General features: G+C 38.2%; 1 protein-coding gene across 8 annotated transcripts in view; it reads left to right on the top strand.

The window, feature by feature from the left end:
- OCRL (OCRL inositol polyphosphate-5-phosphatase) overlaps positions 1 to 13,400 on the top strand; it is a 53,002-nt gene that overhangs the window by 18,489 nt on the left and 21,113 nt on the right. For 7 of the 8 annotated variants that reach the window (XM_081808272.1, XM_081808271.1, XM_081808275.1 and 4 more), the window contains 10 exons: positions 24 to 113; positions 770 to 890; positions 980 to 1,141; positions 2,362 to 2,463; positions 3,262 to 3,376; positions 4,483 to 4,599; positions 4,702 to 4,889; positions 6,915 to 7,026; positions 8,352 to 8,461; positions 9,986 to 10,121. In XM_081808272.1, the coding sequence (XP_081664398.1) occupies positions 24 to 113; positions 770 to 890; positions 980 to 1,141; positions 2,362 to 2,463; positions 3,262 to 3,376; positions 4,483 to 4,599; positions 4,702 to 4,889; positions 6,915 to 7,026; positions 8,352 to 8,461; positions 9,986 to 10,121 (1,253 nt within the window). The remainder of the gene's footprint in view (positions 1 to 23; positions 114 to 769; positions 891 to 979; positions 1,142 to 2,361; positions 2,464 to 3,261; positions 3,377 to 4,482; positions 4,600 to 4,701; positions 4,890 to 6,914; positions 7,027 to 8,351; positions 8,462 to 9,985; positions 10,122 to 13,400) is intronic. The other variant, XM_081808273.1, reaches the window with a different exon arrangement.

Raw genomic sequence — 13,400 nt, 5'->3', positions numbered from 1 at the left:
GACCATGACTCTTATCTCTCTAGCTCAGTCACAACTTCTTGTTCCAGAGCAAAAGGACTCATCTAGCTGGTATCAGAAATTAGACACCAAGGACAAGCCGCCTGTTTTTTCAGGTACTGAAAAGATTCTCTTTTGCCCGGTTGCTATGATCATTGCAGAGTAAATAGATTTTATCTGGACAGATAAGATAATGTGGATTAATGTCAATCCCAGACACCTTCTGCTATGGAGTGGTTTTACTGAGTCCATGCCCACTGACTAATGTTCATTCCTGATCCTTTCTGTGGCATGTTAGCTCCTCAGGAGCCTGCTTAGCAGTGTGGTAAAAATTGCAGGCTCCAGGGCCGGACTGCTTGGGTTTAAATCCCAATTTTATGACTTGCTAGTTATGTATGACCTTGGTCAAATTACTCAACAATGCTGAGCGTCCATTTCTTTTTCTGTAACATGGAAAGATTTTTAATAGTACTGGCTTCATGGGGTCTTTATGATGATTAAAGGAGATAATGATATAATCCCTTATATCAAATAGGCATTATGCTAAGTCTTTAATAAATGTTAGCTGTTACTATTCAGATTCCAAATTAATGTAACTTGCTATTGTTCTAGTTTGTATGTCAAGTCCTTCAGGGTATCCTTATGGTACCTTTCTGTTTGGTAATGCCATTGAGCATATAGTGATCAAATTAAAACCGCTGATCCAAACAAAGCTCTGTCTATCCTGGATAAATTGGATGTTATCTTTGACTCTGGGTTCTGTGTACTTCAGGGCTTCTTGGATTTGAGGATAATTTTTCATCTATGAATTTGGACAAGAAAATTAATTCACAAAATCATCCTATAGGGATTCATCGGGAACCCCCACCCCCACCCCCTTCAGTGAATAGAATGTAAGTCCTGTGTCAAGACATATTTCCCATTTAGGAGACTTTTTTTATTATAAGCAGTTTCACTTTTGAAATTCTCATTGATTTGCTAGGCTTCCACGCGACAAAGAAGCTTCTAACAAGGAACAGCCCAAAGTGACCAACACCATGCGGAAACTCTTTGTACCAAACACCCAGGCTGGGCAGCGGGAGGGTCTCATCAAACATATCCTGGCAAAGCGAGAGAAAGAATATGTCAACATTCAGAATTTCAGGTTAGTCTCTCTTCTACTTACTGAGGTATGGCATACAATGGCTGTTTGTTATTTAAGGTATTAGTTTAATTAGCTTAATTAAGAATCAAAGCATAATAAAAGGAATGGTCAGCTGGCTCAAGCCCCTGTCTCTATATCGGTCAATAACATACATGAACAAAATAACACAAATGCTACAATTTCCCTTGGATTTTCTAACTACTAATGATACTATGTCTGCTAATGGTTCTAACCACTCAGAACCAAATCAAGTTCCCATGTACTAGAGGATTATCCCCTAGCACATTCCCTAAGCAAGTGTGTTTATCTTTCTGGCCTGCTGAATTTTTTCTCACCAATATTTGAAGATTAATGTCTGCCATTACCATAAGCTTAACTTACTTACTTTGGTAAGTTAACTACAGAAAATTTCACCCAGTCCTCTTGATTGAGAGGTCTGTCTTGGATTCTTTCCTCTGTATCATATTTTTCGTATCACATTTACTTATTGGTATCTTTTCTGGACGTAGTGTGTGCGGTGTAGCATGGCGTGTATTCTGGTGTGCAAAGCAGCAACACTTCTTTTTGTTGTTTGTGAACAACACGTACGCTTAATAGTCCAAGATTCCGGTCCCATCTGCTATCCCAGTATGCCTCATTTGTTCTAATTCAATTATAACCATATCCCTATGCTAAAACCTGTAGTTTCTCATATTCCCCATGATGCTTTTTTTTGTATGTAAACAGTTAAGACAGGAGTTTTCCCTTCCACTTTCCCCCTTAATACTGTGTCTGCCTCAACAGAATTTCCTACACAGATGTCCTTGTAATCCTTCGGGAAGTGAGTTTTTGGATTCAACTATAGCTCCTTATAGAACAGTTATCCACATTAGGTGTATTTACAGCATGAAGATACCTTTTTCCCATCTACAAGCTCTCCCTTCAAGTATAAGTTTGGGTGGAGTTTAATTGAAAAGAAATGTGATAGAGCAATTAACTTTGTATTTTTTAAATAGCAACTTAGTTCCTTTCTGTGGGTTCATCTAATGTAAACTTTAGAGAATTAAGCCCACTGCCTTTGTGTTGTATGTGTGAGAGGTGTTTCTTATGTGTATAGCAAAACATTTTGAGAAATTATGTTGGCTTATTGTGAACATACCCTTGTATAAAAGTGATGAGAGAACTTCATTGGTTCATACTTGACCTTCATTTTCAAATAATTTTTTGGTATTGTGTATTAGATTTTTTGTTGGAACGTGGAACGTGAATGGCCAGTCTCCAGATAGTGAGTTGGAACCTTGGCTGAACTGTGATTCAAATCCTCCTGATATCTACTGCATTGGGTAAAGAACACATCTGGAATTTCCTTTTGGCTATATGTTTGGTATTATTTTCCATGACATTTTGCCCTCCTTTTTCTTTTTTAACTATTTGGTAAAAATTCACTGTAGACTATATGTGAGAATTAACTTGTAGGTCAAATTTATGAGATAAGAAAGGAATGATACCTGAAATGGTGAAAGGAAACATCTAGTCCTCTCAAAATGCAAAGAAAATTGCATTCTTAATAGAAACAGACTTGAGGTCAATTCCAACAGTGATTATTCCTAGGATATATAAACAGCGCTCCACTGTTATCCCTTGTGGAGGATTTTTTTGTTTGTTTTTTATGTTTTGCATAGTCTGTGCATATACTTTTTTAAAAAAGATTTATTATTTGAAAGAGAGCGAGAGAGAGAGAGAGTGAGTGCATAAGCAGGGGGAGGGACAGGGAGAGGAGAAGGGAGAGGGAGAATCTTCGAGCAGGCTCTCCACTGAGCAGGGATCCCAGGACCCTGAGATCATGACCTGAGCTGAAATCAAGAGTCAGCTGCTCAACCGACTGAGCCACCCAGGTGCCTGCCCCCTTTTATAAGATTTATTTTGCATAGTCTGTGCATATACTTATAGAGGGTCTTTTGAAAAAGAAAGCTGCTTGTCCTTACTGATCACCTGGGTCAATAGAGCAGTTCTCTAAAAATTTATCTCTTTCCCCATTCTCTTTTCACCTAATGTCTCAGAAAATGGGAAAGGAGGTAGACAGAGATAATTATGGGATATGTATAGATCTCAAGTCTTCTCGTTTGTTTGTTTTTTTTCAGATTCCAAGAGCTGGACTTGAGCACAGAAGCCTTTTTCTACTTTGAATCTGTGAAAGAACAAGAGTGGTCCATGGCTGTGGAGAGGGGTTTGCATTCCAAAGCCAAGTATAAGAAAGTAAACTGCGTTTGATTTTCTTTTTTAATATACAACTAAATAGAACTCCCTAGAAGTTATTCTGTTATCTATAACTTGTTCCAAAAGAATGGTTTAATCGACTTCTTCCCTGTGTGTAATACTGCAATAGGGCAGACTAATCCTTTACACCTGTTTTTCTAGAAAAAAGTTTTCCTAAGCTTTCTGATCCTATATTTTCATTGCTTAGGTAGCTTTAGGAGAAAAGAAGAATTTTATTCTCAGAATGATAATTAGCTTAAAATAATTACTTATAAGGTAACAGTAAAAGTTTAAGATCAGAATTGTTCACTGACATGGTCAGAACTGGATGCTTTACAGAAAAGTAGTTTGAAGCATGTGGGTGCATAGGGTATGCTGTGAAATCAGTAAGAAGTGTTGTAGAATTTAAATGAGTTCTCAAATTTGTTGTAAATCAAAAGTAGAGTTGACTTTAGCAAGGTGGGCCAATTTGTTGGTCTTTAGAAAGCATGTGGTAGAGGCTACCAGAAGAGTTATTTTAATTACATGGCTACCACAGTAAGCCCTTTAAAAGTAGTCATCTGAACATTTTTCATTTACTTCTTCTAACAGTTGGTAATAGGTAATAAAAATCCTGAGGGTGTTACTCCTGTCATATAGGTCCCTGACTAACACGTATTTTAGATGTATTTCTAGCTCTAGTTCTCAGACTTAAAATAATCAAAGTAAAAAATATTGCTATTTTATAAATTTTAATTTCTTAAGAAATTGGAAATCAGAAACTAGGAAGGAGAAGTGAAAGGAACAAACTGGGATAGGGGTTTTTTATTTGATTTTTTAATACTGTCTACTCCTGGTAGGTTTACAAGTGATTAAAATAATGGATCCTAGAGCTGAGTGTACTTGATGTCCCCAAAGACTTTTAACTCCTATTGGTCAGAGTCAGATAAGAGCTTCCCCAGAGAAATTTTGTTTCCTTTGTATGGGGTCCCCTGGGAAATTAGAGGATTTGGATTCAGATTTGAGCATCATTAATATCTTCTTGGTGGAAAATTAGTTGTGTGACTAGATGTGTGGCAAAGAGTGGTATTAACATGAACCTTCTTCTAACTCCCTGGAACTCGTAGGTTCAACTAGTCCGCCTTGTTGGGATGATGCTCCTCATATTTGCCAGAAAGGACCAGTGGCGCTATATCCGTGATGTTGCTACAGAAACAGTTGGAACTGGAATCATGGGGAAAATGGTGAGTTACTTTGGAAATGAGCTTGATTATTATTTATGTCCGTGTGAAGTTTAACTGCTAGTTGCGTCTTTGTACTAACTGAATAATTACTCTTGCTTACAGGGAAACAAAGGTGGGGTAGCTGTGAGATTTGTATTTCACAACACTACCTTTTGCATTGTCAATTCCCACCTGGCTGCCCACGTGGAGGACTTTGAGAGAAGGAATCAAGATTATAAGGACATCTGTGCACGCATGAGTTTTGTGGTCCCAAATCAGACCCTCCCACAGCTGAACATCATGAAACATGAGTGAGTGGTTAAATCTCCTTTGGCCTTTGAATAGTGGGGCTGAGAAGAGATTAAACGGATAGGAAACTGAAGAGTGAAGGATTACCATTTAGGGATTGGGGTCGCAAAGAAGAGAGGGTTTTTGAGGAATAGCAGATTCATTGAGGCAGAGAAATCAGATTTGCTATCGGAGGTAGGATTAGTTCTGTTAGTGGCCATGTAAGAATAATGCTGGAGGTGTCTGTCAGCTGGAGTCAGTTTTTATTGTTTTTTATTATGAAATAGAAATGTTTATTGTAAATGTAATAAAAGATAAAATTAAAAGTAGAAATCACTGTGCTCTCCCCAGCCAGTCTCTCAGAGGAAACTGTTAGTAACATTTCACTGTGTATCCTGGAACTGTGCTGTCCATTGTGACAGCCAGTAGCCATAAGTGGCTATTAGACACTTGAAAGTAGCTAGACCAAATTGAGATGTGCTGTAAGCATAAGCTGTACATTGGATTTCAGAGACTCAGTAGGAAAAATGTAAAATATGTCAGTTTTTCAATGTTGATTACGTGTTGAAATGATAATCTGGATATACTGAGTTAAATGAAATTTATTGTTAAAGTTATTTTTACTTGTTTCTTTTACTTTTTAAATGCAGCTACTAAAAAATTTAAAATTACATCTGTGACATGCATTTTATTTCCTTTGTTCTAGACCTTTCTCTCTCTATATACAAAGACATGCACACTTATTATATAGGACTATATTGTCCTATTATTGTGGGTCTCTTTCCAAGCCAGTGTGTATATGTGTGTATTATATTACCTGTATTAATGTATACATTATAATGTATACATTGTATATATTATGTGTATATGTAGATCTATATATTTATATGAATATAGATATATATATTCTTAGTGACTGTGAATCATTAAGAATAGGGGCAATGGAGATGTAGACAACAATGGATCGATAGGATGAGAGAAAGGTTCTTGGAGAATAGGACTTAAGGATAGAAGCAGAAATCAGTTGAGGCATGGATTGGGTGGTAGAAAATGATTAATTGTCAAGAAATTAATAATGGTAATTGAAATTCTGAGAGAGTGGTTTGAGATGGGAATTAGTAGGAAAAAAAAGATAATTTGGATATTAGAATCAGTAGAGTAGGGTAATTGAGCAAAGAGTAGGGAAGGGTAGTGATATTGGCCTGTTTCCATATTGTCTCAACAATTAGGATCATATACAGTTCTGTATCATGGTAGTAAAGTCAAGGCCTTGACATTAATAAAAAGTTGCCCTGAAATTCCTTACATTTATTTCCTCAGAATTCCAGAAATTTCATGTTGCATTTAAGATTGGCAAAGAGACCTATTCAGGACTTGAGATAGCTCACAAGGAGAATCCCTTTTAGTGTAGTAATTTCAGAGTCTGCCCTATGGGGACTCTCAGCACATCTAGGGGCCTGTTACGGTGATTGGGAGCCTGAGACTCCTGTGGCAAGCCCGTCTCCTTCCTGCCTGGGACTTGGACTGTGGATCTGGGGCAGGAATAGGCAGATTGGCTATAGTGGAGAGCCGTGGACCTACTTTTGCTAGGGTCCTGACTGGGAGAGCTGTCATTCAGACCACGCAGACCTTAGTGGAGAGCCTGCAGAACGTCAGGGCTCAGAGAGGCAGAAAATGTTCAGATTCTCTTCCCTTGGAGACCTGGCAGGCAGCCAGACAAAATTTTGGCACTAGTCCAGCAAATAAACTACATGCTTCTTTTAGGCAGTTAACTCCTTGGCTTCTGAATCCCACACATAACACTGTATTTCCCTATCTTTGTTCTTCGCGTATGGAATGCCTGTCTTCCCACCTATTTGGTAATCCCTGGTCCTTCACAGGTGTTGGGAGTACTTCACTCCAAAGGATAAGTTACAGCTTAAACCCTTTATCTCAGGTAGTGATAAATGAATCCTTATCAATAATCTACCTAGTTTTCTTTTCTCCATTTTCTCTGACTTTTTATGCTAATTATTGCTACTCCTGTTCATGTATTTCTTGATCTTCAGTGTTGTCATCTGGTTGGGAGATTTGAACTATAGACTTTGTATGCCTGATGCCAATGAAGTGAAGAGTCTTATTAACAAGAATGACCTTCAGAGACTCTTGAAATTTGACCAGGTGAGTAAATTTTCATGTTGTAGGTACTTTCCTAAGTGGCAGATAAAATTGTTAGGTTTATGAGATACGTGTGTGGCAGGTGTGTCTTTAGGAATAGATGGAAAGGTCTCATTGTCCTGGGGAAACAGTGTGACTAGTGATGCAGCGAATACACACAAGGTTTGTGGTGCTTTTATAAAGTGCTTGGATAGGAACAGGGGAGAGAAAAAGTAAATATAACATTTGTTCATTGTCTTTATCAAGAAGAGATTTGAGAGATTTATATAAATAAGTTGGAGAATGGGTGGGGTTAACTGGAGAGTACTTCCTGGAGGAAGTGGGCTTACAGCTATGTTGATGTGGTTTGGCAGATGGAACAGGGAAAGTTGCTCTGTGATTACTTGGCAGGCTTAGCAGCAGTGTGGAGGTAAAAGAGGGAGGCCCTGTGAAGGGATTGGGAAGAACAGAAGAGAAGTTTGGGATAAATAACACAGACTGTGGTCTAATGGGAACTGATTGAGAAGTTGGGGCTATCTGGCTTATAGATGTTAAAACCTGTGGGAAAAGATTTGGTAACATTTTTATAAAACTTGATATTCAGGAACCTAGTTTTCTGTAAATTTGCCTTGGAGCCTGGCACGTGACTTGAATTTTTACTTCAGCTTATGGATACTGGTTGCTAAAAGTGAATGCTTATGGAGGGAAGAAAATGTTTCAACTTAATTTTAATGTCTTTAAATCCTTATGTAAGCCTTTTTGACCTTCAGAAATAGTAAAAATTTAGGAGTTTTGCAGTCGAATGGTTTTTTATAGTGAGCCTTATTTGGCTGTATCTTTCTTCATATTGAAGTTGGCTGGTGGATTTCTTTGCATTTCTTCCTCTGTCATGCTTTCAAAGCGGGTACAGTTGGAATAAATTCTAAGTCTTATGTAATTCTGATAAAGTATTTGAGTAAGGATAACTTTCAGAATGCTCTGTAACAATTCACTGAATTTGGCTTTTGGAGTTATACATTCAACATTTGTGTGTGTGGTTTTTTTTTTAATTAAAATTGTGCTAGATGGTTCCTGTCCAACTTTGGAGAACTTACGATTATTCACATTTCATTTTTCCATTTTCTAATGACTATTAGCAATAAGAAATTAGTGATGTGCTCATAATGAGCATCCTACCTGTGGGTGAGTTTAGATGCTATGGGAATGGCAAGATTTTAATTCACAAGGTACAGAAATTTTATTTATCAGTTGCAAAGGCTGTGGAACTAGATAATTAGAAATGGCTGATCAACCTGATTATCACTTGTATTAAGATGGTGTTACCCTACTTATGTGATGTTTCTTTCTAGCTAAATATTCAGCGCACACAGAAAAAAGCTTTTGCTGACTTCACCGAAGGTGAAATCAAGTTTATCCCCACTTATAAGTATGACTCTAAAACAGACCGATGGGATTCCAGGTAAAGTAACAAGAACCTCCTCCTGGAGTGGGTTCAGGCCTGGTCTTATTTCTGTCCCTCTGTGTTGGTAAAGGGCTAGGAATTTTTTCAGTCATGCCAGAAGCAGATATAAAAACTTAATGGCTCAGTGCTATTACAGAAGAGTTTTTAATTCATGTGTACTCAAAGATGAGCTTATCTTAAGAAAGTATTACTTCTGTGTCAGAGCTATTGAAGTTTTATGGGCTGCCTGCAATGCCTTATTTCTATCCTCTAAACAGACTTGCTTAGATTTTAACGTTTCTGATTCCACCGCTATTTCCTTACCGATTGTCCTGTTCTGAATGTTTTTTCCCAAATTGTTTCTCAACTCCTTAACTCAGAACACCAGAAAGTGAGCCATGAAAGGCTCTTCCAGCACAATGGTTCTCAGTCCTGACTACACATTAGAATGTCTTGGGGGACTTTTTAAAATACTGATGCTTGCCTCTGCAACTGCTAGAAAAAGCTAAGAGCTACTGTCTATTGGGGGGGGGGGCGCTTTGATTTCCTAATTACCCCCAGTAAAGCACCCCTCTCAGTATGTTCCTGGTAACTATTTGTCTTCTACCTACTATCTCTTTGTTTCCTATGGTGTCCTAGCTGGCTGAGCCCAGAAGCTTGAAAGAGAAAGAAAATCCCTGGGCATATTCAACTTCTTTAGACTCAGAGCACTAGGGTGGGTTGGAGAGGAGTCTGTATCCCTGTGCCCTGAGGGAGCTGGTCAGCAAGTAAAAAGTGACACTGACAGATCTTGTACACTTCACCTTGTTTCTCCCACTCACCTGACTTGAGAGTCATTTGAAGAGCTACAGATAAGAACTTTTTTGTGTCCCCTTCTGGATCAGGTGTACAAGGTGCTGCTTATTTTAATAGAATGATGAATAAGCTTTTTCCCTAACCTTGGTAATCTGTGGACTGTTATATGTTCAGAATTGCATGCTTAGATGTTAGTTCATCTCTATCTGAAGAAGCTAGACTTGTCATGAAAGTCTAGGTTTAAAGGAGAAATCTCTACTATTACTTATCTCCAGAAATTAAGCCCTGTCGTGGAATTTAGGATTGGAGTTTTAGATTTTTATTAGTTTTCTATCTGTGTAAAATGTCACTGCAGTTCATCGAGCAAAGTGTGCTGAATATAATCCTGACCTTCTGAGGATATTTTAAGAAGGGGCTATTATATTTTCCCCTGGGACAACATTGTTGAAGGAGCAACATTGTTGAAGATATAATGCTAATTTTGGGAACACAGTTTATTCATTCATTAGATAACTATTCATTGAACACCTACTTTGCATAAGATAATGTGCTAGAGGTTGGGAATTCAGTAGCAAACAAGCAGACACAGACCCTTTACAGAGCTTGAATATAGTAGGGAATATTATAGTTGGGATCATTAGGGAAGGAGAAGCATATAAAAGACGGCCTACCCAGCTCTGAACCAGTGTGGTAGGTATTACATTCTTGTGTGGTATGTTCCCTTTATGCTTCTTTCTTTATTTGCAGTGGGAAATGTCGGGTTCCAGCCTGGTGTGACCGGATTCTTTGGAGAGGAACAAATGTTAATCAGCTTCATTACCGGAGTCACATGGAACTAAAAACCAGTGACCACAAGCCTGTTAGCGCCCTCTTCCATATTGGGGTAAACACTTGTTTATTCATTTATTTGTTTCTGTGTTAAAAGTATTCTTAGAACATCATTTAGACTCAAAACAGATCAGTAGTTTACTGAGCCATAAATGTTACCATAACCAAATAATCATTTGCAACATTGAGAAATTAGTGCCCTCAACCCTCCTAAATTCTGTCCATATGGTTCTTAATGTGCTAGGCCTTTTAGTGACACAGATGTTTCTCATGCTGCATAATGGCTGGGTGGTAACCTTAGCCTCCTAAAGTTGTTATACATAAGGAAGAGTTAGAAGCTAGGTTTTAAAGAATGAGTAGCCTCTCATCAGATAAATAGGAAGGGAAGCCCTGGGAGAGAGGTTCCAAGTGGAGGGGTGGGGACAGCAGGAGCAAAGGCATAGACTGGTCAGCATACAACCAAATCTGTATCTTACCTTAAAAGGCATGTTGTCAGCCATACTATTAGTGAAATTTTCCTGTCCAGGAGCACAGGTTTTAAATGTTTTTTAAGATTTATTTATTCATCTTAGAGAAAGAGAGAGCGTGAGCAGGAGGGGCAGAGGGAGAGGGTGAGGGAGAGAGAATCCCAAGCAGATCCCACGCCGAGTGTGTGGAGCCTGGTACGGGGCTCTATCCCGAGACCCCGAGATCATGACCTGAGCAGAAACCAAGAGTCAGACACTTAACCACTGTGCCACCCAGGCGCCCCCAGGAGCACAAGTTTTAAATTTTTCTTTAACTCTGTTGCATCCTGGCTGGATTGATGGCCAGTTATTTAATTTTTTGGTCTCTGTTGTGAGTAGTTTTTGTTTTCACATTGTATTTTTTGCTGCCTGTTAATAGTATGCAGGTTATGTCTTGGGATCTTATTGATTTATTACAGCTAGTACATTTAGATTATTTCTTGTAGATTTTCCAGACCTACAGTCATGTAATCTGTCAGAATCTATAAAGTGCTGTGCTTGATAGGGTGGACTTTATGGATAGACTGCTTAGATTTGCATCCCAGTTCAGCCACTTTCTGTGTAATCATGGAAAATATATGTAACAGCCCTGTACCTCAGTTTCCTCCTCTATAAAATAGGGATAACAATGGTACTACTTATGAGAATTAATGAGGTAAGACATGTGAAGAACATAAAAGATGTATATTTGATTCTTTTGGCTTCTCAGATTATCACCAACATGTCTTGTTCTACTCCTGTCTTAAAGGGGAATGACTTTGGGGTATTTCCTTTATTTACAAAATTAGGTCTTGGTCTTAGAATAGAATTTAAATTTTATCAAGGCAATTGTGACTTGACTTTTGTCCATTTTGAAATTTTAAAATGATAGTAAAAAATAGTAAGTGTTTCTCAAATAGTAGCTAGTATGTGCTGGGAACTGTAATGGACAATTTACACATATCTCATTTACTCCTCACAACAGTGCTTTGAGTTAAATATTTCTCATTTAACAGATGAGCAAATGGAGAACTGATGAGTTTAAATAACTTTACAAGCATTCAACTAGAAGGAGAGCTAAGATTCAAATCTTGTCTGTTTAACTCCCAAGCCTATAGATGTTCTTTCCACTAATCCCACAATGCCTCTATAGTTCCAGAGAACTTATTGACTAGATAAACCTTTAGATACTACTTTTAGCCCACCTAATTTCTCGTTTGTACTTGTGGGCTACCCTGTTTTCTTCATTTGGATTCTCTTAATCCATTTTTATTTTTTATTTTTTTTAAAGATTTTTTTTTTAATTTGACAGAGAGAGAGAGAGCAGAGAACAGGAACACAAGCAGGGGGAGTGGGAGAGGGAGAAGTAGGCTTCCCACCGAGCAGGGAGCCCAATGTGGGGCTCGATTCCAGGACCCTGGGATCACGACCCGAGCCAAAGGCAGACGCCCAACGACTGAACCACCCAGGTGCCCCTCTCTTAATCCGTTTTTAAAAGGATGTCTTTCCCCAGACACTAACCTTTTTGGTTTATTCAGCTGTGCTTGGCTTTTTTGTTTGTATTTCTCTTCAGAACTTAGGAATATTTGTAATATTCCACACATATTAATCCAGAGCTCTCAGCAGGATATTTAAAATTTTTCCAAGCTTCCTGTGTGTATTTTTGTGTATCTTTAATAAAGGTCTACCTTTCTAGTTTTTAATACTAAAATTGCACAGGAATTCAAAAGTGCTTTTTCTTTAAAATAAAAAAAAAAGTAAGCAAAATTTACAGATAAGGCTGGAGTTCTTCAATCCCTGTTCTATCCCCCACTCCCATCTTTGCCCAAGACCCCCACTTCCCAGCCAGGCCAACTACCATTATGAATTTATATCTTTCTAGACCAGCACAGTCCAGTAGGTCTTTCTGTGATGATGGAAATAGATATATATATAGATCTATACTGTCCAGTACAATACTGCTGACTTCAGGTGGCTCCTAATCACTTGAAGTTTGGCTAGTGTGACCGAGAGAGCTGAATTTTCTATTTTATTTAATTTGAAGTAATGTATATTTAAATGTCCAGATGTGGCTTTTGGCTATTATCTTGAACAGCACAGTTCTAGACTTTTGCATATGTTTTTCTGTTGGCCCATACACAATAGAGTATTGTTCTGTGTGTGGGTGCAAATATTATAAATGGTCTCATTTATAATACGTGTTGGTCTGCAGCTTGCTTTTAAAAAAAATCAGTAGTGTGTCTTGGAGAGCTACCCATGTTATTACCTAAAGATCTAGTTCATTGATCGTCTAGCTCATTCTTAATTCCTAATTTTGTTGGTAATTTCCTTTTCTAAAGTGGGTGTATCAAGTGGTGACATTCTATGGTGTTTTTCCCCTTCATTATCCTTGATGTGCCATTAAGGGGTATGATCACGATAACCCACTGAGGAAAGGCTTTGAGTTTATCGAGTAACCACCCCATATTTTGGTCTCTTGGGCATGCTATGATTAGAGGCTTTAAAAAACACATTATATTTTTACCACTATTGTTATCAATGACTGTTAACAAAGGGATCAAGTGCTCAATGGCCAATTAACTTTAGAAGACTTGCTGTGGACTGGCTGAGATTAAGCTGAGATAGGGTTTCCACCCCCGTACTTGGTAATGGGATCTGTTGCATTGGTTCTCAGACTTTGGTGGACATAGAAATTGCCTAGGGAGCTTTTAAAAACTGCAGTAGGCCAAGGCATCTGTATTTTTTTGTATTTTTTAAAGATTTTATTTATTTATTTGACAGAGAGAGACACAGCGAGAGAGGGAACACAAGCAGGGGGAGTGGGAGAGGGAGAAGCAGGCTTCCCGTGG

This window comes from Leptonychotes weddellii, chromosome X, assembly GCF_054177405.1.
Source record: "Leptonychotes weddellii isolate Sample4059 chromosome X, ASM5417740v2, whole genome shotgun sequence".
NCBI lineage: Eukaryota > Metazoa > Chordata > Mammalia > Carnivora > Phocidae > Leptonychotes > Leptonychotes weddellii.
The sequence above is the reverse complement of the archived record's forward strand: the minus strand, read 5'-3'. Positions and strand labels throughout refer to the sequence as shown.